The 23,307-nt window shown below is 40.6% G+C and overlaps 2 protein-coding genes across 4 annotated transcripts in view; both read right to left on the minus strand.

Annotated features, from left to right (window-relative positions):
* dlg3 (discs, large homolog 3 (Drosophila)) overlaps positions 1-12,578 on the minus strand; it is a 64,306-nt gene extending 51,728 nt beyond the window's left edge. For both annotated transcript variants that reach the window (XM_028415484.1, XM_028415482.1), the window contains exons 1-4: positions 12,343-12,578; positions 11,456-11,587; positions 5,282-5,367; positions 1,380-1,493 (exon numbers count right to left, since the gene is read on the minus strand). In XM_028415484.1, the coding sequence (XP_028271285.1) occupies positions 1,380-1,493; positions 5,282-5,367; positions 11,456-11,587; positions 12,343-12,382 (372 nt within the window). In that variant the 5' untranslated portion in view covers positions 12,383-12,578. The remainder of the gene's footprint in view (positions 1-1,379; positions 1,494-5,281; positions 5,368-11,455; positions 11,588-12,342) is intronic.
* A 945-nt stretch (positions 12,579-13,523) lies between these two features.
* Positions 13,524-22,969, minus strand: gdpd2 (glycerophosphodiester phosphodiesterase domain containing 2). 2 transcript variants are annotated; one of them, XM_028416761.1, is made up of 17 exons: positions 22,856-22,936; positions 20,113-20,173; positions 19,046-19,250; positions 18,439-18,542; positions 18,194-18,287; positions 18,026-18,085; positions 17,845-17,943; positions 17,662-17,752; positions 17,037-17,182; positions 16,548-16,630; positions 15,607-15,763; positions 15,311-15,523; positions 15,077-15,225; positions 14,515-14,662; positions 14,340-14,422; positions 14,227-14,255; positions 13,524-14,030 (listed from the first exon to the last, which is right to left on the minus strand). In XM_028416761.1, exons 3-17 carry the CDS (start codon positions 19,130-19,132, stop codon positions 13,966-13,968), a joined length of 1,608 nt encoding a protein of 535 aa, XP_028272562.1. In that variant the 5' UTR covers positions 19,133-19,250; positions 20,113-20,173; positions 22,856-22,936; the 3' UTR covers positions 13,524-13,965. The 2 variants fall into 2 exon arrangements, with proteins under 2 accessions (XP_028272562.1, XP_028272561.1); XM_028416760.1 differs by lacking the exon at positions 20,113-20,173 and having other exon boundaries at positions 22,856-22,969.
* Between the last annotated feature and the right edge of the window lie 338 nt (positions 22,970-23,307).

Genomic DNA, 23,307 nt, shown 5'->3' on the forward strand with positions numbered 1-23,307 from the left:
AGGGATGCAGGCGGGGGAGGAATGTGGTTTCCATGGCAACCTGAGGAAGGCTGAGCTCTGGGTGTCCGTTCCAGCTCTGCACTGCACCGGCCCTCGCCTCTCAGCCGCCTTGCTCTCTCTTTCTCTCTCAAGCCTCCCCCACTATATCTTTCTCTCTACACCCACATTCTCTCCCTTTCGCTCCCTCCCTTCCTTTCCCTGCGCCTCCTCAGCTCCCTCAACTCCCTCCTTCATGTGACGGGGGAGTCACACACACAGCTCCATATTAAACACACCAGAGGCAACCTGTACTGTCACTGTATTCTTATGCAGACATTATCACACAAGTGCAATTAATCCATGTGCTTACAGCCTGCATCACAATTTATTTTACCTCTTCTTAGTCCCCTGATCCCCACGCCTCCACCCCCCCCCCCCCCACCCCCCCACCCTCTGCACTAGTTCTGGGCTCAGCTGAAAAGCCAACGCCTGCGGCCACTGTGCTGCCATGTGCCACTGGCCGTGTAATAGGGAACGCATGTGAACACAAGAGCCTTCAACAATACTGAGGAGCATGACAGCCTATATATGTCTTCAAGGATGAGGACTGAGCTTGTTTCCCAGATTAGCCAAAATGCTTAAAAATGGGAAGTGCGATTTTGTTCTGCATATTTATGTATTTCTTCTTCAAAGATGGAGTGAGGTAAGCACCGCCCACCTTTCCACATCTGTTCTGCCACTGTTTTTGAGAGCACGACAGCTAGCTGCTAGCTAAACACATCCTACAAGCAGAATTTATAGTCATGAAGGATGTGCCAAAGATGAGTCATCAACAGATTGTCATTTTCCAGGAAGACAAAAACCTTACCTACAGTGTGTTTTTTTGTCATTATGGGGCCTGTGATATATAGCAAAAGACATACACACCTTTAAAGGTCCTGCTAATGTATGTTTGGACAGATCCAAGTTAGCTATTTCCTGATGTTTGAGCTAAATTTAGGTAACCACTTGCTAGATTATCGTTTAATGGACAGACATGAGATGGGTTTTGACACAGAGAAAAGAATCAGCTAATACTTTTACAGCTTGAGGTGTGATTTTCATTGCAATTCATTGCAATATATATTTTTATTTCTAGCATTAAATAATAGGCTCAAGATAATTCACATTACTGGATAATTAGCAGCCCAGATTGAAGTGACTCCATTGTGATCCAGCAACAGCATTAATAAAAGGTTACAAACGTCATCAGCCTTGATGAACTGCAACTCACAAGGTGAAATGTAAAATACTTAATAATCACATCATCAGTATTAGTTGGCAGCCGTGTACCTTTGTGATGAATGTATAGTGTTCAAGAAATTTGCTGTGAAATTTCCTTTTTTGTTGGCTTAGCTCACCTTTGGTATGTCAACACGAGAGCGAGACACTAAGCCAGAAACACGCTCCACTTTGTGAGGACTACTTCTGCTGGTCACTCGCACCCGAAACACACCCTCGTCATCCTCCCGGTCCTGCAGAACACAAACAGATGATCAAAAGTCCAAAGTGCTTGTGTCAAATGAAATGAAAGTCAGATGAGTTTAATATGAAGCTAGAACAAGATGGAACTTAGCTCAACATAAAGAGGGGACTCAAAGCCAAACACACCACCTTGGCTCTCTAACATGTGTGTTTACATATCTACAGTATATAGTGCATCTAAAGGGTGAGTCTTTTCCCCTACGTCCAAGCTTTATGCTAAGCTAAGCTAACAAGCTGCTACCTCTAGCTTCATACAGAGAAAAGACTGGACCCCTAGTCTGTTCATCTTTTGGCAAAGTAAGCTTGATAATATGTGTGAGCTGGGGATCCACTATTTTAGTAATATATAAATGTTATGTTTACATTTTACAACTATAAGAAACAGACAAGAACTGATTTTAAAGTGTGAAAACACAGCTAGAGAGAAACTGGAAAATCTAAAAAGTACAAATAACACAGGATTTGTTGTGGAAACTGACCTGGGAGAGGAGCGTGAGCATGAACCCTTGAGTATTATTCTACATAAAATTGAGCTATATATTAATAATATAAAATAATTTGAACTAATCAAACCTCCAAAATAAAATGACATTTTAAGTTTTTAGTAAGAGACTACAGTACCTGACCACTGCCACAGCTGAGACCACAAAGGCCTTTAACTGACAGCAGAGGGCAGCCTTTAGAGCAGGCCATCTCTGGTGCAAAGTTGAAGTTTTTATTTTCCAAACGAACAGTTCACTATCTCTCACTCACTCTCCAAATTAAAACAAAAGCTGCTCCTATGTTCAGGTAAAAAAAACTATATTTTAAAATGTTTACATAAATACACTGATAGTCCAAAGCATGCAGGCTGAAATGATGCTGAAAACATCATTAATGCCAGGTGCTCTGTTTCTGTAGCCACGTGGATCAGATAAACTGTGTGTTATTTCACAGATGTTAAAGATGAGCTTCTCTTTAACAGCTCTATTTCTACGTGGTGAAGCTGACAGACAGGACCGAAGCTGGCGGAGGCAGAACTGCCCCCCACCCCCAATACCCAGCTGCATGTTCTGTCTAATAGCAGCAACTATTAGACAAGAGCGCTGCCTTAGCACAGTGAACACAAAATACAGACTTTTTTAAAAAATGAGTTCATCAATAAATCATTTCAATTCATACAATATGGAAATTTGCACTTTCCTTGAAAAGTATGAAAAAAGGTATAAAAAAAAGATTTTATTTCGTGATTTCTTTCATTTCTTCTCCAAAGAAGCAATTCTCCACCCTCACCTGCTACTCTGCACCAAATCAGGGAATTTGCAGACTCATTTAGTTTCCCTCCCATCCTCCACTCAGGTGACAGCATGGCTAGAATACTGATGAGCACCTCACTGGGTGTCCATTAAGCAGCTCTCTCTCTCTCTCAAACGTCCCACTATGACTGTTGCATCCTTTTTATCAGCTCCTCTCTCACCAGCAGAGTGTGCTTCTGCCCCACCAGCAGCTGGGATCCAGAGAGTGAAGGATGGGGGTTTGTTCCAGGAGCCACGCTGAACTGAAGTGGAAGCTAAACATGGTGGATCAAAGAATGTTCAGAAGAAAGTTCAAGCCACAGTCGTACTGATTCTTTGAGGTTTAGGTCAAAATGACGGTTTGTGTATGAACCCTCCCTGTGTATTCCACGGTAAACATCACTCCTGCTCAACTAATCCAGTGATTCCCAACAGTTTTTATAATGTTATCTGTTGAAATATTAAGTTATATTCCATTGAAAATGTAGGTGGGACCCCAACTAAAATGTACCTACAGGTTGGAGGAAAAAAAACATATCCTAAGTCCTTTCCATCAATTATTTCTTACTATCCTTTGACCATAGACTGAAAACACCATGAGGTCAACTAGAGGTCAGAAGGAGAATACCAAGATGGCTGCCCCTTATATCTTCACAATGTGTCTATTTTACCTGCTACAAAAATGGCCCAGAAGGTTTGGGGTTCCTGCTCCCCCTCACTCTTCTTACCAGACAGTTTAGGCATTAAAACTCCTCGCCTAGAGCATAACAGGAAAAGAGACGGCCAGAGTATAAATGTGTGCATTTCACTTTACGTGTTGAGGAGTGGTCTGCACTAGAGTGTTTAATTGAATACAGGCAAGTACTATAAATGACAAGTTTATTGCAGTTTCCCTGTTTAACTGACCTCATATGATCCAGTTTGGACTTGAATTTTAAAAACATGCCAAAGTTAAGTGATTGACTGGAGGGCAGGGCTGGTGAGCATAAAGGTAGATTAAATGTTAGATTAAAGTATTCATCTCATGTGAAAATTGAATTGCATAATTTCACCTTTATAAGGCAAAAATGCTGAAAAAATACTTTGCACTATGTGAGCCTATAAGTGCAGATGAGTAAGAAGTGAACTCTGGAATCAAAAGGCACCTTGAATTGTTTCAGCTTCTTGACAACATTTTGCCACATCTAAATATGATGCAGGAGCACCACCTTCTCCTGAGCACAGAGAGTCTACGTCCTGTCTCTCTGTCAGTATCTTTACTGTATATTTTAAAGTAAAGACCAAAATCTGCTTTATTTTGGTCTGGGTGCAGTCACACTGGAAAGCTGTCACGACCTATTAAAACTGATAAAAGCTCTGAAACTGATTTTCTAGTGGGCTCTTTTCACCTCTAAATGATTTTGGAGATGACTGGGAATGGTTGTCGTTTTAACACTATTAAAACTATTTAACACACTTCTCCAAAGGCAATGTAAGTGCACCCAATTTCACTGGATTTACAGTAGATTTCATTTCATTTGAGATGAACTTCTATATCAATAAACACACCTTTGCTTGATTTAAGTTTTTGAGTATGTTACTAGATGCAGAAAATGACCCCCCCCCTTTCTACTGTTCAATAATTATCATCAAGAAGAGTCAAAGCTAACCTTTGTATTCAAATTCAATTTCTTAAATTATATTTTAAAATTCTGTGCTAAATTAAAATCACGTTTCTCTGTTGGAGCCGCGACACACTGCGTAGAAACTCAGGCTGCACCACTGTCAGAGCAAACATCCATGCACACACACACACACGTTCTATAGCATTTTTTTCTAATCTCTTCTAGAAACCAGGCCAAAGATCATTCATTTAATGGGTTAGAGAAGCCAGCCAAAGATCAATTTCATTAACATTTTGGCATAGCTGAAGGAAATTTATAAGGCACACAAGCGATATGAAGTGAGGAGTCTCAACCCATCCAAAGCCTATTAGGGGATCAGGGACAAGGGACTATAGACAAATGTCCATAATTAAATGTATGGATTTCTTGGTGTTCTCCCTGCTGCAATGCTTCTTAAACATTCAGGTAACATTTAAGCCAAAACAAAATGCAGCCTTCCTCCCACAGGTCTGTAGTTTCACTAAAAATATTCTAAATAACCATGTGACCATGAACACTTGTTTTAATGAAGGGACTAGCTGACTTCATGAGAGCAACCCACTGATGAGCAAATGGTAATCAGTGCTCTTTTGACTCTGTTTAATTTCCTCTTCTCCTTCTACCCATGTGTTCCTCCCTCCAACTTTTTTCCTCTGTCTGACACTCACCAGGTTGAAGTCATAGCCTCCATGACTCATGTGGGTAACATGTTACCCACACAGGAGCGCGGAGGACACAGGTAATGTCACCCTGTGTTGGCTACCAAGCAAAAGCTGTGGCACACAACACGTGTGTCACCAGCTGCAATGTAAACACTGGGCACATTTTGCGGTGATCTCAAATGTAAAGTAGGAAAATTACCTCCCACGCATCCAGCCTGTTGTCTTCTTTCACAACAGTTTGTTCCTTGTTCAGTTGCAGGGTCACCTCGTAACACTCTTGAATATCTGTGAAAAAAAACTATAGTGAGCTATTTGTTTTCCTTTCTTACAATAACACACAGTAAATGTAAGCCCTTTTCCCTTTGTCATCTTTATGTTCATGACTTCCCGTCCTCCCAAAGTAACATAAGAAGACCCCATCGATCAGTCACATCAGAAATGTGGAGGTGGGAGTCGTCTGTTTACATGGAAGTTATGTCTCCACATTTGCAGTTTGTTTCTCATCTCCTTGCTGAGCTGCATGACTCAGGTACTGGCTGAGTAAAGCATCAGTCAGTGTCTCAGAGGATGACATTATAACATTTTATACTACCTGAACAGCATGTATCTCAATAACATAAATACATTTCTCCACTTTAAGATCCTTCACAGTCATTAATTACCCAACAGGTCATTTCCAGCCTGGTTGCTTTGAAGCTCCATTTTAGGGTGAGGCTCCTTTACATGTTGAATGAATGTAGACACTGCCCTCTAGTTGAACAGTGGGCAATTCATACACATTTAAATGAATAGAACTGAGTGCTATAGACAATGAGCTGCTTTTTTAAAAGTTATTTATGAAACACCAATTTTAAATTATACTTCAAACTTATTTTAGTTGTATAAAGTGTAAAAGGGAACGTTCCTCTCATATACATGGCACATGTTCGATAGTTCATGTTCAATAGGAATCAATGGAGCAGACATGAACGTACAGTAAGGGTCTTCCACAGTGGTGCTTTTAGCTAAATGCTAATGTCAACATGCTACAAAGACAAAGCAAGATTATAAGGTGACCTATGGTTACCATCATAGATAACATGAAGGACAAAGAGCAACAGACACAGATGGGAATATCATTAGTTCCACAGCTCATAAACCAAAGTGCAAGGAAACTGAATTTTACAGTAATAGTCGTCTCTATACTACATGGCAACAATTCTTGGGATTGTGAATGTTGTATGAATAATAATAGACAAACTGTACTACATAGGTATTGTGAAGAGCAGGTTTTAAATGTATGCAGTGGCCATCTTGGCAGTGCCAAAGTCCAACCAACTCCTGGCTAATCCACAAATGGGTGAAGAGATTGATTGTGAGTGGAGTGGGCGAAACCCTGACTGACAGTTTATGACCTGTCACGCCTCTCATCCGTCCCTCAAAGTGGTCACTTCCTTATAATAATACCTAACTGGACGTCTGGATTCAATTAAAACAAGATGTGTTTTCTCTAGGCTGTAAAATGCATTGAAATTTGCATTAAAGTCTTTGAGCACTGACTCTCATTTTAGAGCCACCCTTAAGTGGTGATTTGAGATTTGAGGAGGCACTTGCTCCAGTTGCTGCTCCAATTACCTTATAACTTTGAAGACAGCATACTGTCATATATCCATTTTGCATATAAAAGCCCCAGACATGTAGAGGGAATCAAACATTATGTTGCTTTTTCTCAAGTACAACAGCATGCTGTGAAATATGGACATCTACATGTGATCCTCAACTCTTCCCATCTCATCTTCACTCGTTACCTCTTGGCTCATGTCCTGTGGTCACCTATTGAGTGGCAGTCATTTGATGAGAATGCACTGGGACATATTTGCTGATGTCAAACGCACATGCCTGGTTACTGTAGTGTTGACATAAAGAGGTTGCTGAAGAGTTCATCAACTTCCCAAAGTTCACAGACAGGACATTATAACCTACAAAGTAGTCACTTGGGAAGAACATCTTTGGATACATTTTACTGCTCTCTGTGTATTCTAAGACGGTTCCACTTTGTGTTTGTATGTGTGAGAGACAGAGAAATAAGAGTCAGTATGTCCCAACAAGATACTGCGAGAACAAAAGTGTAAGAATGGAGCATGTGACTCATCACTGTGTCTGAATGTGGAGGAGTGAAGCCATGTGTGGGCAGAGGAGTTTGCTGACCAGCTGACTAAAGAGCAGCCTCACTTACACAAACTCTTCTTATGCGTTCAGAAACACAACCTGCAGGTCTAGCTGCATATACACACACAAAAATACCCACAGTCAGAATCTTTCTTGATACAGACTGATCGACCCCACTCAAAAAATATTAAAAAAATCACTGTGTGTGACGGTTTTAAAAACAAACCAGACTCTACACAGAGCTCGGTTGCCTTTCATACACTCTGCCTGCCAATTTATTCTATAAATAAATCAATTTATTGCACTAATACTCCTTGCCACTGACATATAACCTTGAGGTGAAGGTGATACTTCATATTCATGTCTTTTATTTTTGATTTGATAACATACCTGCACTTATGTTGCTCAAATATCTTCATCAGCTAGTATTCAATGTTTTCTGTCTCACACTACAACTCAGAGTACAGCTGCAGGCTATCAGACCAAAGCAATGAGTTGAAAAAACAAGCTGAAAAATGATGAATTGGTACAGATGATAACGCATCCTCACTTAAATTTAAACATCTCAAACTTTTACAGAGCACTAATATACCAAATCATGCATTAAAATGCTGGATGTGTTGAGTAATGCAGGATTTGTTCATCATCTTAGGACACCTGGCTTGCTTTCACACAACTAACACTTCTGCTTATGTCATTCATCTATTCCTGGCTAAGATAACAAGACAGACAAAGGTGTTCCACGTGTTCTAAGATCAGGATTCACAGTCACAAAGTACAGAGAGTTTTTTTAACATCTGTGATTTTCTAAAAAAAAAAAAAAAAGTCTGTTCCAAGACCACACAGACCACATGCATTCCTGGTCAGGAAACAAAAAAACATAATCAAGGCCAGAAGACAGATCACGGTTTGATGTTGGGACTATTCTGGGATGGCTCGGCCAGAGCTCTGAGAATTTTGGTCAGTCAGTGGGGTATTCCCGCACCTTCTCCTAGCCCTACAAAAACTCTGCATGTAGGATCAGTGCATTAAAGGCCTCTCCTCTTTGTTACATACCTATTCAAATGTACTGATGTCATCTCTGTGTTTCCTGCCCATGCCTTTTTACGGGATGATGAGCAACCCTCAGCTAGAACACACAAAACACTGATGAAAAACTAGGTCACAATTGCAAGTCAGGGCAAACAATTCATTTAGGGTCCTCTGTAATTTAATGTGTGTCGGCCTGCATGTGTGCCCCAGCTACCAATGAGCAGCCCCCCACATCCACACTGCATGTTTGTATGTTGGAACAAAAGGATGGTAGCACAGTTAAGGCAACCTTTGTTCGTGACTGTGCAACCATGCAGACATCCAATCAAGTGGCCAGTGCCCTTCCCACACTGCATCCATCACCTCTTTCACAATGTATCAAGGCTAGAGAACTCTTAAAGAATTACCTGTACTGTCATTTCTTTGTAATTACTAAACCACAAAAAGATTACCACACTGCCTCTCTGTTCAGGAAGCTCTTCCTACTACTGCAGTGATAAAACACAAAATGGTCCAATATAACCAGTTCACATGGCCCTGAGCATGTGAAGCAAACACAACAGGAGAGGATAAGAGGATGAGTAATGTTTGTACTGCACTGTATTCCTATTAGTGCTGTGAACCGGCTGCTCCTCCGTTCTGCCTTCTCTTGATGAGAACCACATGTTGAATGCAGGATAAAGCCACAATAGCAATGCCTGAGACACACACACGACCACCAGGCTCTTCTTTTCCTACCCTCATACACTGTGCATATAATCCAGAGAGCCGGGACAGTTTGGCATAGCTAGGAGCAGTTTATTTTCCCGTCTTCGCCTGGCTCGGCCCTGATTGAACATTCTTTGTGTGGAATGTTTGGAATCCTGATTTGGAAAGCTAATCCTCTTTGAGTCTCCCTCCTACCTCAATAAAAAACAAGGTGTGTTACATCTGATGTCACTAGATGACAACTGTGTGGAAAATTTGTGCATTGTCTATGTTAAATATATATGTCCTTAATCCATGAAAATAAAAGTGTAATAAAAGTCCCCTGGAGCAGGAACGTAACCAATGCTTTGCTCAAAAACCCTTCAACGTGGCTGATTCTGAAACCTGGGTCATGCAGAAAACAACAATTTAGCACCAAGGTATAGACAAGAAAGATATTTCTTCCATAAACTGCTGCATCTTAAGAGGTTAAATTTGTGTAAATAAAAAGGTACAGACTGACACTGAAACACTCATTCTAGCTGGTCTGTGAGGCCACAGCTGTACTTTGAGTTAAAAGCTATCAAGGATTTCAGTGAACAATGCTAAAATGCTAATGTTAAGCAGATATAAAGGATCCAAAAACTTGAGCAAGTATCCAGGGCCTGGCTGTGTTTTGTTAGTATCCTAGAAACATACCGTACATAAGCAAGTAAGCTAAGCTTACAGCCAGTTAGCTGTAACCTAGCTCCACTGTATGGAGTTGGTGTTGGTTACTTTGTAAGGTTAGCTGGTCCTTATGATTTATTCCATTTAGTGACTAAATTAGATAGATTATTCACTTTAGACAACATTCTGCTTCATTAGGTTGGCAAATTAAAGTGAGTTACAATCTGTTTATAACTCGGTAATAACATTCGATTTTCTGGAACACAATTTCTGACTGTCTCCCATTCATCTGAGCAAAAAGTAGTGGACTAACTACAACTACCTTCTTGGAGTCTTGAATGCTGCTGGTTAAAACGTTTAAAACAAAAAAGTCAAAGGTGTGAAATATGGGCAGCATTAAGGGGTGACACAAATAACACAATTTTTCAATACAATTACTTTTACAATACATTACAATGCTATTGTTTTTGTTTATCTGCAATATAAAGTTGATTTTTTAAAAATATTTTACAGCATTTAAATGCAAGTTACTGCACGTGCGTGTCCACTGTAGCGTGTCCAACAGATGATGCTACATTTAGAAGCTACCACAGGTATCCGTTGTTCATCCAAATGAAATGTGAGCTGAATGTCAGAGTGGAAACAAATCACACCAGGTTTCCATGTTAAAAGGTTCAAGGGCAGCACAGAAAATACCAACGCTAATATGGACAGGTAGTGTTTAGCTGCATGCATAGATATAATTCCAGCATCAGTCCCGTAGCAGAGCAGCCCAGAGGCTCCAGTAGATCTCCTGTAGTGGTCCATCTCACATGATAATTTACTGACCTCCTAAGAGCAAATACCACGTGTTCTCATGATAATTCTTTACATGTTGATTAGGGCGATCTAAAGGACACATAATGTAGAGTATCTCTCCCTGACAATAAAAGTAAAAAGCACAATAAATACTGTCTTCATGTCCCAAACCTGCATCAACCTCTCACGGGAATCTCTCATTCAGACCCACCTCAGTTTGCATCACTAGTAAAAACTGTCATGCTGTATTTCAGTTAACTGAGTCATGGAAGCCCTGCCCTTCCCCCTCAGATTCCCTGTAAAGAAGCAGCAGTAGGTCAGCAGAAGCAATAGCGGACCCACGGGCAAGCATCATTAGAACATGGCTGTGGTAATTAGAAGGACCACTCAACCATTGGTTAAATTGAAGCAATGTGTTTTATCTGCTCTGACAGGACCTGAGGTACACACTCAGCTGTTTTTTAAACTAAAACACAAACTTGTCAGACTTCAGATATGTAGGAGAAACTACGTACGCTTTTAAAGACTCACTTGGGGATTAGCAATATTGATTTAGACAACAATGGCAGCTTTCTCAGAGTAAATGCTACAACAGGGGCTATTTTGTTAAAGTCAATGGAAAAAGTGTAACACATTGGAGCTTAAACAGGTCGGTCTATAGATAGATGGTGTTGTGTGTGGTTTTAAAGGGATTTTATTACAATGTGAGTATGTTACAGAGGGGGTATACAGCAAACCTTTGTGAGGCAAACTGAAAGGCCTCTTTCATAAGACTTAATTGGGAAACATTTAGACTCTGTTAACTTCCCATACAAATTAATACAACCTGACCCTGTCTGCATCCTGTGTCTGCCAAGACGCCAACCACAACAACACATTATCCAACTATATTAGATACACTAAATAAAACCTGGCTCCCTTATTTAAAAAAAAAAAACATAGGCACACCAAGAGGAAAGGTTATTTAGAAATTCAACCTGATGTAATTGAAGCTAAAAGTTGTGAAAGCGTGCCGTGTTGTTGTATTTTTTCTTCTTACCTAGAAGTGCTTGGAACAGCTGGCTCCCCAAGATGGTAGATACTTTGCCCACGCTGGCCTTTAAGGCCTGCTCCTCCGGAGTGGTCAGACTGGTCTGGTACTGTCTCAGCAGGTCCACTGCCTTCGCTGTGTCTGCCTCACAAAACAAACACACTCTTAGAACAACAGGAGCAGACAGTTGGCAAAGGCACTTCTTATGAGTGCCTATATTGTGCCAGGAGACAGAATGATATGCACTGTAACATGAAACATCTACAAATGCTTTGTTTAATCAGTGAAGGATTATTCAACTGAGGTTTCTGTAAAGCAATGTATTCGTTTTTGTTTGGAAAACATTATTTAAAGACAGTCCCTTTAATGCATCGTGCCTAAAACTTAAGCTATACAGGGATGAGCTTCAGTTTTCTTTTATAGCCATCACATATAAAATAAAGATTTGCTGTCTTATGAGCACACGCATCACTGCTGTCTGCAGCAGATGAAAGGTGTTTTTCTCTTCCAGGAGGACCATACAGCTGGTTGTTGAACCCTGTGGGTGGTGAGGAACACAGCGGAGGGATGATGCACATCATCACAGAGGTAAATCTACTACTTCACAGTTTCCTGTCTGATCATTATGATGGAGGAAACCCTAGAAAGATAATATAATGAACTACAGACATGAAGTATTTCAACTTTTTCATTCCCTAAAGACACTAAAAAAATGCGTTTCTCCGGAGATTGCTATAGCTGAGGTTAGTGGGCCAGTGAAAAGCCGTGCAATAACTCTGATGGAGTAATGAGCTGGCATTAACCTAAAAACTTGAACTTTAAACCGAGATTTACTGGCAACAAAAAAATGTTTGACACATGAAGGAGATGAAGACGTTACGTTTAACGGTACTCACCGTATTTATGCACCATGGCGTGGCCACCCCGAAAAGCCATGTAAATTACTATTTTGGGAGGAGTTTCGAAGAAAAATAATTACAGCCAAAGTCTCGCATAAATGTTCCTTCTTCACAACAAGGGAGAGTTTCTGAATCCAGTCGCTGGACACTCCCAGTCCGCAGTGTGATCCACACCCACAGGCTGCGGCTCAGAAGTGACAAGAAGAGACTGTTTTTTACTTTCCAGAAGTTTTGGGCAAAACGGCCCCAGAGTGTGACATGTTCCTCCTCCCCTCTCTGACACACACACACACACACACATCGTGGAAAGACCCTCAGGCCACACAAACCCCACAATACATGTATTTACACAGTGCCGCTTGCAGTTAGCTTAAATTATATGACATATGATATGATCAGCAGTCATTACTTTGTCAGTGAAGCTGTATGTTGTTCACTTTTTGCTCTGATCAGCATGCAGTCGTCCGTTTTCCATTTTTTTGTAGTGGGCGCCATCTTGTGGTGCGTTAAGGTGGTGCTGGGAATCACAGTTTGACAGGGAACTTCACTGATTCCACAAATCACACTGCTTAGCTCTTTGAGTTGGAAAAAAATCAATAGATAAGATAAACTAATTCAAGTGAGTCATTATCGGTTAGAGCCGAAGACTGAAGAAGCGTTTGCAATCAGTTAGCTTACCGTAGCTAAGTAGCTAGTGCATCCTAGAGGCTAGTCGCGAGGGGGCTACATCAGCAGCTACTACACGCCCGAATCTTCCGACCCAACCGTCAAGGGGCGAGTTGCATCGTGGGTAATGTAGGCTACAAGTTTGCCGTATTTAGTTTTATCTCGTCTCTATTCTCGTTCTCTATTTAGAGAATTCTGATGTTGAGTGGTTGAGGTCGATAACAATTCTTCTCATTTTGTAGGCTATAAATGCAGTGGAGTAAGAAAATGGAGCTCTATGAAAGGCTGAAAGGCGTTGAATAAAATTAGGGGCCTATAAAATAATAAGATTCACACAAATGGGACAGAAAACCTAAGCCTAAAAATATAATACAGGCATAAAGGGACCACTATAGCCTAAGTATGACTGACTAATAGGAATTTAAAATGTTTCTGTTTTATTTTTTTCAATATAAATTCTACTCTTTTATGTATTTTTTTAATTTCTTTAAAGGAGGGGGTTAAATAAACTGACACAGACCAGTGTAAAAATAGTTTTAGTGCTTAGGTTACATACATGGGTGTTGAAATAGTTCTATATATAGCCTATTTTTTAACTTGGTAAAAAAAACAATGAAATTGAAAGTGCCAAAATTAAAGCAGTGTAGATTTGTACAATCAGTGTCAAAACTGACATATTTTCAGTAGCAACAGAAGAACAATTCAACGTTAAAAAAAAAACAAACAAACCAAAAAACACTCTTACAAGGTAAACTGGCTAGAAAAAAAGTGAAACCCGCATCCACTGGCATCATACTGTCTGTGATATCTGTAAACAACAATTTTTCATTTTCAGGGCTTTGTAATATGGTAACAGTACAAAAGTTCACATTAACTGGCTTTCTCCCTGATTCAGGTGAAAACTGCTTGGGCAGTGCAGAAACCAGAAAGGATGAGTGTCAGGGCTCAAATCTCCTAAGTGGATAAGAAGGGAGACAGCTCTCTCTCATTCCAGGCTTCCGTACCGTTTCTGTGAATCTCTGTCATACAAAAAGGCACAAATAATTATTATTAACTACTATTATTAACAATGATCTTTAGGTTGCCAGGATGTAAAAGAACACAAAGGCCAAATCTAGTTTTGTTGTTGTTGCAGATTTGTAATATGACAATACAGCTTGAAAAATCCATTATCATTTTCAGCCTAAGTGTTACAGTATTAGAATGTAAACTTACCTTCTGTTTGACCAAAACAGCGTGATTTCCTGGCAACAAGAAACAGTTATTTAGACGAGTCAGTCTTTTTACTCTGAGTCAGTCTTGTTCATAAAAACCTCTTCTCTGCTTACCTTCCAAGGATGTAGAGTCCAATCATCGTCACCACAGATGCGATATCCACCAGAATCCATATTGTTTTGTACTTATGAGGAGCCTGAACCACACAAACAGAGTCACGGTGCATGCTGAATTAATTAAAACAACCAAAAGCGAGCATCTGTGTGTGCAGATAAGTGTGATTCTCACCAGGACCCAGTCAGGCTGGGCCACATCTTTCAGGAGGTGGCAGGAGTTCGTGGTAACAGAGCTGGCTCCTGCACACCACAGCAGAGAGAACAACCAGCGCTCATTAACCACCCACAGGTTCACGGTCACGTTTTCACGTCGAAGCTCTCTGTCAAAGAAAATGAACGGAACATCAGTCGCTTTTGTCTTACTGTTGTTTGTGTATGAAGCATAAATCGTGGGAAAAAAGAGATGCATGCATGCACAGAGATCAGTTTTGGGTGTAGCAGCATGTTAAAAAGTCAACTGTGTGTTCATAAACAACAGCAGTTCATGGATAGTGGGTCCATTTAACTCTCAATTCAGCACTTCAGGAACATCTTACAACGTGTTGCTACACTGCGAGTCATTCTTTCTGTCTTTTAAATGGGCGGTTAAACACACTCATTGAATCTTATCCTGGAGGCCAATCCTTCGCCTCAATTTTACGAGCCAGTGCTGTGTCTCAGCTTGTCACACACAAGCTGCTACTGTGGATGTCCCCTGGCATCAGCAGCAACACATGGGTATGTTGAGTTCCTACCTGATTTCGTTTGTACTCAGGGCGCTGTATTTCACATTCAGATGGCTGCCATTTTTTGCATGCATCTGTGATTTGCTACTGTAGACCTGGACGAAGCCTGGAAACTTCATGTTTACATATTCTCTTCCTTGTGGGGGGAGCCAAAGAATCTATGAAAAATATAAAAGAAAAAAATAAGCTTCCTCATGAAATATCTCAAACAAATTAAATCAGAAGGACCGGAGATAGACTTACCAGGCGTGGGTTAATGCCAGAATCACTGATGGTTTTTACTATGTCCACTGCGTCATTGTTATCATTGTCTGTAGTGTTATATATGTCAAATATCACTGAGACGCTGTGCTGTTTTGCGAGGTCGAGCAGCTGATGTAAGGAGGGTATCGTCTGATCCTTGGCGTTTGTCTTCTCCTCGTCCGAGAGCAGTGACACTGTGTGGTAAGGATCTTTCTGGAAGGTCACATAATACTTCCTGTTAAACATGTTGCAGCCTCTACATGGAAATGTGACATAGTATGTGTGAAAGTCCTTACCTCTAGAAACCATTCTCCTGCATTCAGATGCATTAATTCCTCCCAGGTCAAGTTATTGCTGTGGGTAAATGTTTGATTGAAAAACTGCTGAGCATCCGTCGTCCTCAGTAGGAACTCAGACTCATGGTCATGCATCAAGAAGGGGATTCTGTCTTTACTGAAGCCAATAAACAAGAAAAAAAGATATTAGCATATGCAAAAATAATCCTTATGTATTTTTGCTCTGGTTCAGTTTTATTGCCTAAACACACGTCATGTGTGGAAGCTCTCTTGCTGCTGTACAGTTTGAGTTGTTTAGTCTTTTGCGGTTGCTTTCACTCATTAAGTAATTCTTGTCATGCCCAGACACTCTCCCCCCCTCCACAGGAAAAACAATGCGCTCCCTTCTTAAACATTCAAATAAATAATGAACATTTAAGGTGGAATTAAACTGGCATTTAGAAGCCATGTTCTCCATTAAGCCTGACCTTTTGACCTTAGAGGCTGCATGTGGAAGGGGCCTTCATCTGAGGCAGTCTGAACTATCAAATGATTAGGTATAAATTACTGGTGGTGTATTGGTAGCTGATTGGAAAATTGGAAAACATATCACCAACCCTGCATGACATCCTTAAAAATCAAGACAATGATGTTATTCATACTGCAGCATTTGTGTCATACTGACATGCTGTCATGCTGACCACAGAAATGACTGCGAACCTGAGGAACAGGTTACTGACAACATGTTTATTTAAAGTTGATAATTGTACTGTTCAGCCTTGATTGATGTAGCTGGCAAACACACAGGCTGCATCCAAAATTACTTTTGAGCATATTATTTAGTACCCTAAACCAGGTATGTTAGAATTTTTTGTATGTTTTGTATGAGTTGACAGACAATGTCACACAGTCACTTTTCACATAAATGCATCATAACATTGTTAATAATAACATGATTGTACCTGAGCTGCACGTCTGTCTCGAAGGCTGTCACACCACACTCGATGCTCTTGTTGAACGACATCATGGTGTTCTCCGGGGCCAGCTGAACACAAACAGGACAGATGGGCGAGAGACACTCATGTGCTTAATGTGAACACACACACACACAACCCTGTACACATTGTTAAATGGAGCTTATTGGTGAGCCAAAAGCAAAGCTAACTAACAGGGGCACAGCAGTATGACAAATGTGGTCAGCCTCACATGATGTGCTCACACCTGAGCCAGAGGTAGAGTGATGAGAAAATATATAATATATATGTAAAAATGAGTGTTATCACAAAACAGAAAATAACATTTTGTAAACAGTTTAATTTTTATTTGGTAGCCTATACTAATTGGAATAATTTTAACTATCTATCTACGTCTTAAGCATAGAAGCTCTGACAGTACTGAAAGATGCACCGTGTTCATTTTCAGGGTGTTGTCATGTGAAACAGGACACTCACCATTGGTGCACCTCTGTGGCCGATGAGCTTTGGTTTTTCAGGTAAATTTTCCAGGTCAATTAAACAGGGAGACTGGATGAGCAGGGGAGACAGGAAGATGGCAGCTGCCACCAACAAGAACACCACTGCAATCAGGAACTTGGATCCTGGAGAGAATGAAACAATGATCTTTAGCTCATTTTAAAAAGTCCCCTGAAATGGCAAAGATAATAGTAAGATGTAAATCAATTAAATGACAATTCGAAACATTAAAAATAAATGAATATTGTCCACAGTGCATGTGAAGAAGTGATAATATACTTTTACCAGACTGTGATGACAGAAATACAGCTCTGTGAGGTTTCAAAGGTGGCTGGTTTGTTTACATTAATTTGCTGCTAATTACTTCTAATTACTTCAATAGTTCATCTTTCTGCAATGTAATATAACTTTGACAATATGACACCAATGTTATTCTGCTTCCACAAGTCAGTGAATGCAAATAAGTTTTAATTACAGCCCATCACAGGATGATAAAAGTAACTTCAGCACCTTTGGGCTGTTTAACAGAAACAACCGTGGCTCCTCCCAGAGGACAAAAAAACATACACTGTAAATTTCTCCTTAAAATGACATCTCCACAAACCTTTGGTGGCCACGTGGAAGCCCCTGAAGACAAATGGGCTCAGAAGAGTCAATGCAACAACAGCCCCGAACTGCAAGAAGGGAGCCGTGGCCTGCCAAGAAGCCAAGGGAGACGTCAGAAACACAAGACGTGCTCAGATGAGAGCCATGTAAAACATCAACACTTTCTGCACCCTCTTTGTACCTGGAGGGAAAGAGGAACAGTGGGCCATTCCTGTGGCCACTTGACACTGATTCCTATGACCACAGAAGCCACGAATATCACACCAAGAAACAGGAAGAACTAGAGAGAGAGAGACAGAGAGGCAAATATGTCATTCAGTAATGTCGACAAACTCGGCATGTTGGACCGATGTTCACAGTACCTTATGTAGCGAGTGTAAGTCGAGCTTTTCTCCTAAGACAACCTGGATCAGTGCAAACATCTGTAATTATAGAAAATAAAGTCTTAGAATCCCATTCTGTGATTTAAAACCTGCCAAATGATGTTGATGCACCACAATTAGCGCTCTATTGGAACACTATATACTTACCAGCAGCAGAACGCAGTAGCTGGATAACACTGCAGAAATGATGATCACCACCATGAACCAATTCACCCAATGTTTGAGTATTGTGAATAATTTGCTGATGGGACAATAGAGGGTATAGCAAAGGGTTAACGGGGTAAAGGTCACCCATAAAAGAAGAAAAGAGCACAACAGAAAGGAGCTTTCTACACTATATCGTGTGTGTGTGTGTGTGTGTGTGTGTGTGTGTGTGTGTGTGGCCCACTTACCAGTTCACATCATCTCGGTCATTAAACATAACCAGGGAAGTGTACAGCCAGCACAGGGAGAGCAGGGTCAAGACAGTGACCACTAAGAACCACAGGCATGCATGCTGACATGTAAAAGAACAGGTGGATTATTATCTCAGATTAGATTTTATCTGAGTACAACAATAAGATCATTGGTATGCTTTGTGTGTGTGTGTTTGTGTATGGATTCCAAAGGATATTTGATCTGAAAAGACATCCAACATTTTTTCATAGTACCACGACAGCTTAACACAAACAGTTCCTTCATTCCCTCCACCTGACACTACTCCCTCATTTTGTGGAGTATTATGGGTAACCACCATCCTCCTCCCCCCTCTGTTCCAGTTAATTCTCCAACAAGCTTGTCAGAGCCTGTGGGTTTATTTTTTTTGGCACAGAAACATATTTTCAGCTTTTTTAAATGTCACCTCATGTCATCTCTGTAACAACAGCATTAGTTTAAATTCTTAACCTGTGGGATTGTGGACATGTCATTCACTACATTTAATCTTTTTCATTTTCATCCAGTGGAATTTTAATCCCTAATCACCAGGGCTCACTGACACAAAAGCAACGGAATACTCACATTTTTATTATTGGTACTTGACTTCGTCCAGTGGCAGCTATACAAACCCCTGCTGCAAACTCCGCAACAGCTTTTATCCCGAGACATCACTTCTCCTCCTCCTCTTCCTCCTCTTCCTCCTCACAGAGCAGTCTGGACACCTGATACTGAAAAGAAGGCAGATTCTCTGGAAACAGACAAGATGTGGTCTGACCTCTCCTAAAACCTGGAGAATTAAAGGGAAAAAGAGGGAGAGCTAAAGTGAAGGGAGGGAGAGTTTCTTTGGACATTAAGGCAATCCCTGCTCAATAACCTCTTCAATAGAGCCTGTGTGCTAAAGGGAAGGGGGGGGGGGGCGCAATTACAATGGCCAGCACCATGGGGTACTGAGTAGTGCAAAGTCCAGCCTGAGAGGGAAACCACAGTGTGCAGGACTTTGCAGTGGCAGGCACAGCCATGCACTGAGGACAGCTGCAGAAAACACACTACCAGCAGCCTGTAGGACATCCTTCAAATATCCCTGAGATTATAAGAGACACTGCTGTGGTGCCTGAGAATGGGTCATAGTAGACATGCTGGGGCAGGTCGGTGCTTCGGTGTGCCAGGTTTCGGTGTCCTGTATTAGAATTGATGTGGGAATCTGCACTGATTGTTTGTCACCCACCACAAAAAAAACTATTGAGCAATAAAATTGTGTTGGGAAAGTGCTCTTTACGACCAACTGTATCTTGTTGGACTTGATTTGACTTGGAGATTTGCCAGCTATGTATCACCCCACGTTGATTGTTCATCCAGTTTTTATGATGAAGGCACAAGTTTTTTTTATACAATTGTGACAAAAATGACTTCTGTCAAAGAAAAACGTCATCCTATATAAATTCACAAAGACCACAAGAACATGTTTGGACATTTTGTCCCACCACGTCCCAAAGTTTACCGATGTGACACTAAATGCAACCTGTTTAACTGCATAAGCTCAGTCTATACCAGGAAGTATTAAACATGAGCATGAGTAACAACATGACACATCTTTCGGTTAGCTGGTGACAGGGGAAAGTAAAACAAACAAAAAAAACTGTCCCTGTTACCACAATTGAATTCTTCTTCATGGATGAATGCCTGATAACAGTATCCTCTTCATGACCCTGTCTGACAAAGACATCCCAGTTTATTTTAATTAGGGCCCGAGCACCGAATGGTGCAAGAGCCCTATTGAAACCCTTAGGATTATTATTTTTTTTTTTTTTTTTTTTTTTTTTTTTTTTTTTTTCCCCCTCCGAGATCGCATTTTTGGAGGCCTTAACATGCCCAAAAACTCACCAAACTTGGTAGAAAAATTCATTCGCCCGAAAAATTTTGAAATTTGCTGACTTTTGAAATGCACATATAAAAATGGCTCTATAGCGCCCCCAACGCGTAGCCCCTCTGGCCGGTTTGACACATGATTATGAAAATTGGCACACATATGTATCACCTCAAGACGCACAAAAAAGTCTCTTGGACCCCCCCTCCAAACCCAACAGGAAGTCCGCCATTTGAAGGTTTGTGGCCATTTTTGGCGATGTGTGACCCTGCTGCCAAACTTTTCACGCCTCGCATACTTCAACGGATTGAGCTGAAATTCGCCGTGTCCACTCAGGACACCATAGGGAATAGACGCATTCCAAAACTCTTACAAAAGTCTTACGGTGTGGCCGGGGCGTGGCCTCAAAGTTTGACCATTTCTGAGGACACAGAAAGTCTCTATAACTTCTTCGTTTTCTGTCCGATCTGTACGAAATGTCACATGTATGATCAGAGTCTGACCCTAAACACATCTATACAACAATATTGAGGCTTTGACAGAGCGCCACCTACTGGCTACACAAAATGTTGTGTTTTCATAGGTTTTTCTGCCTGCCCCCCTGGCCTGTTTTGAGTAGGGTCATGAAAATTGGTACACATGTGTATCACCCCAAGATGCACAAAAAAGTCTCTTGGACCCCCCCTCCAAGCCCAACAGGAAGTCCGCAATTTTGAAATTTCTGTTAATTTTTGGCGATTTGTGACCCTCCTACAAAACTTTTCACGCCTCGCATACTTCCTCCAAATGAGCTAAAACTCACTGTGTCCACTCAGGACACCATAGGGAATAGACGCATTCAAAAACTCTTACAAAAGTCTTACGGTGTGGTGGGGGCGTGGCCTCAAACTTGACCATTCGCCATCACAAAGGAACTCACTGTATTTATTGCCCTAATGCGTAGCCCCGCTGGCCAGTTTGACACAGGATCATGAGAATTAGCACACATGTGTATCACCCCAAGACGCACAAAAAACTCTCTTGGACCCCCCCTCCAAACCCAACAGGAAGTCCACCATTTTGACCTTTATTGCCATTTTTTGCCTATTTGTGACCCTGCTTCAAAACTTTTCACGCCTCACATACTTCATGCAATTGAGCTGAAATTCACTGTGTCCACTCAGGACACCATAGGGAATAGACGCATTCCAAAACTCTTTCAAAAGTATTACCGTGTGGCGGGGGAGTGGCCTCAAAGTTGACCATTCGCCATTACAAAGGAACTCGCTGTGTTTTATGCAGTACTACCCATATACTTTATGCAATGTGGACAAAATCTTACAGTACTGCCATGGAGCCGAGTCTAAACAGATATATATGCTAATAGGATGATACGGTCATAGCGCCACCTACTGGTAGCAGGAAAGTTTGGTTGTAAACATGTGTTTGTTGTATATCTGTGGAAATGAGAGGAGGAGAGCATAGCACAGGAGAGTATAGGAGACGCGAGCATAGGAGAGAAGACTGCGATGACCCCACGGATCGCAAGGTGCGCGAGGGCCCGTAATGCTGCTTGCAGCTTTAATTATAATTTTAATTTTGCTCTGAGCCGCATTTAAAACAACAAGTGGAGGTAATAAAAGCACATCAGTGCTGTGGTTAAAACAGCCACATGTGGTGCCTGTGTTGTTTGGCAGGAACACCACACTCATTTGTTCATCCACATGGCCTTCTGTGTAAACTGTAATTAGGCACAATAATGTAACGGGTGCTTCTACTTCCCTAATGTAATCTGATGGAAGGTAAGCTATCCAGTCAGATGATCTTGTCCTCTGCACAGAGGTTCATACTGATATGCAATAATCTCGCTTCCCACTTCCTTCTTTCTTTTTTAAGATTTCTGGTAAGAAAGGAGTATAAGATTTCTACACTTTAACAAAGGGAAAGTCAGTCAACAACTGCAAAAAAACTGAAATTATGAAATTATTTTTCATATAATTATATGAAAACTGTTTGTGGTTTAGAGAACTTAACAGCAATTAGTTCACTCAGGGAATTATAATGTTTGTTTTGTTAATGTAGCTTGGATTAAAAAGCTTAACTGCTTTCAACCAAATCACTGCTTTCTTCAAAAAAGGAAAAAACAAAACAAAAACACTAAACTGTAAAAAAAAAAAAATCTATCTATCTATCTATCTATCTATCTATCTATCTATCTATCTATCTATCTATCTATCTATCTATCTATCTATCTATCTATCTATCTATCTATCTATCTAAGATTAAGATTAAGATTAAGAAACCTTTATTAGTCCCACAATGGGGAAATTGCATTTTTGCAACGGCATACAGACAGCAAGGGATAAGTTAAGAAAAAGATATATACATTATAAAATAGACTACCAATAAAAAGATCTATCTATCTATCTATCTATCTATCTATCTATCTATCTATCTATCTATCTATCTATCTATCTATCTATCTATCTATCTATCTATCTATCTATCTATCTATCTATCTATCTATCTATCAGTTAAAATTGACTCACCATGGATCAATAAACCCTCCGCAGCACCTCGTCTTCTCTCTTTGACTCAGTCACTCTTTTCTCTGCTCCTTTCTCACATCTTTTTACTTTTGCCGTGTGTGGAATGTAAATACCCACTGACATGAATGAGGCGGACTAAAGGGGCGGAACTATTCAGCCGAGAGGAGGGAAGAATGCACATTAGGGTAGGACACAGTAAGTGAAACTTACCCTGTTGCTAATGAGTTCAAAAAAAAGAGAAAGAAATGAACATAAGCTGATTAGTTCTGTGATGTATCTAAATAGCTACTTATTGATAAAAATATAAACAACTTCCCCTAAACCCCCTAATTCTCTGAAACAGAGCACATTATTTTGAACACACCTGTTACTATTAAGAAAAAAGCCATATAGAGGATATAAAGGAATTCTTATTATTCCAGAAAGAAAAAGAAGAAAAGGGGGGTTTCAGG

The sequence above is a fragment of the Parambassis ranga genome, chromosome 10 (assembly GCF_900634625.1).
Source record: "Parambassis ranga chromosome 10, fParRan2.1, whole genome shotgun sequence".
Taxonomy (NCBI): domain Eukaryota; kingdom Metazoa; phylum Chordata; class Actinopteri; family Ambassidae; genus Parambassis; species Parambassis ranga.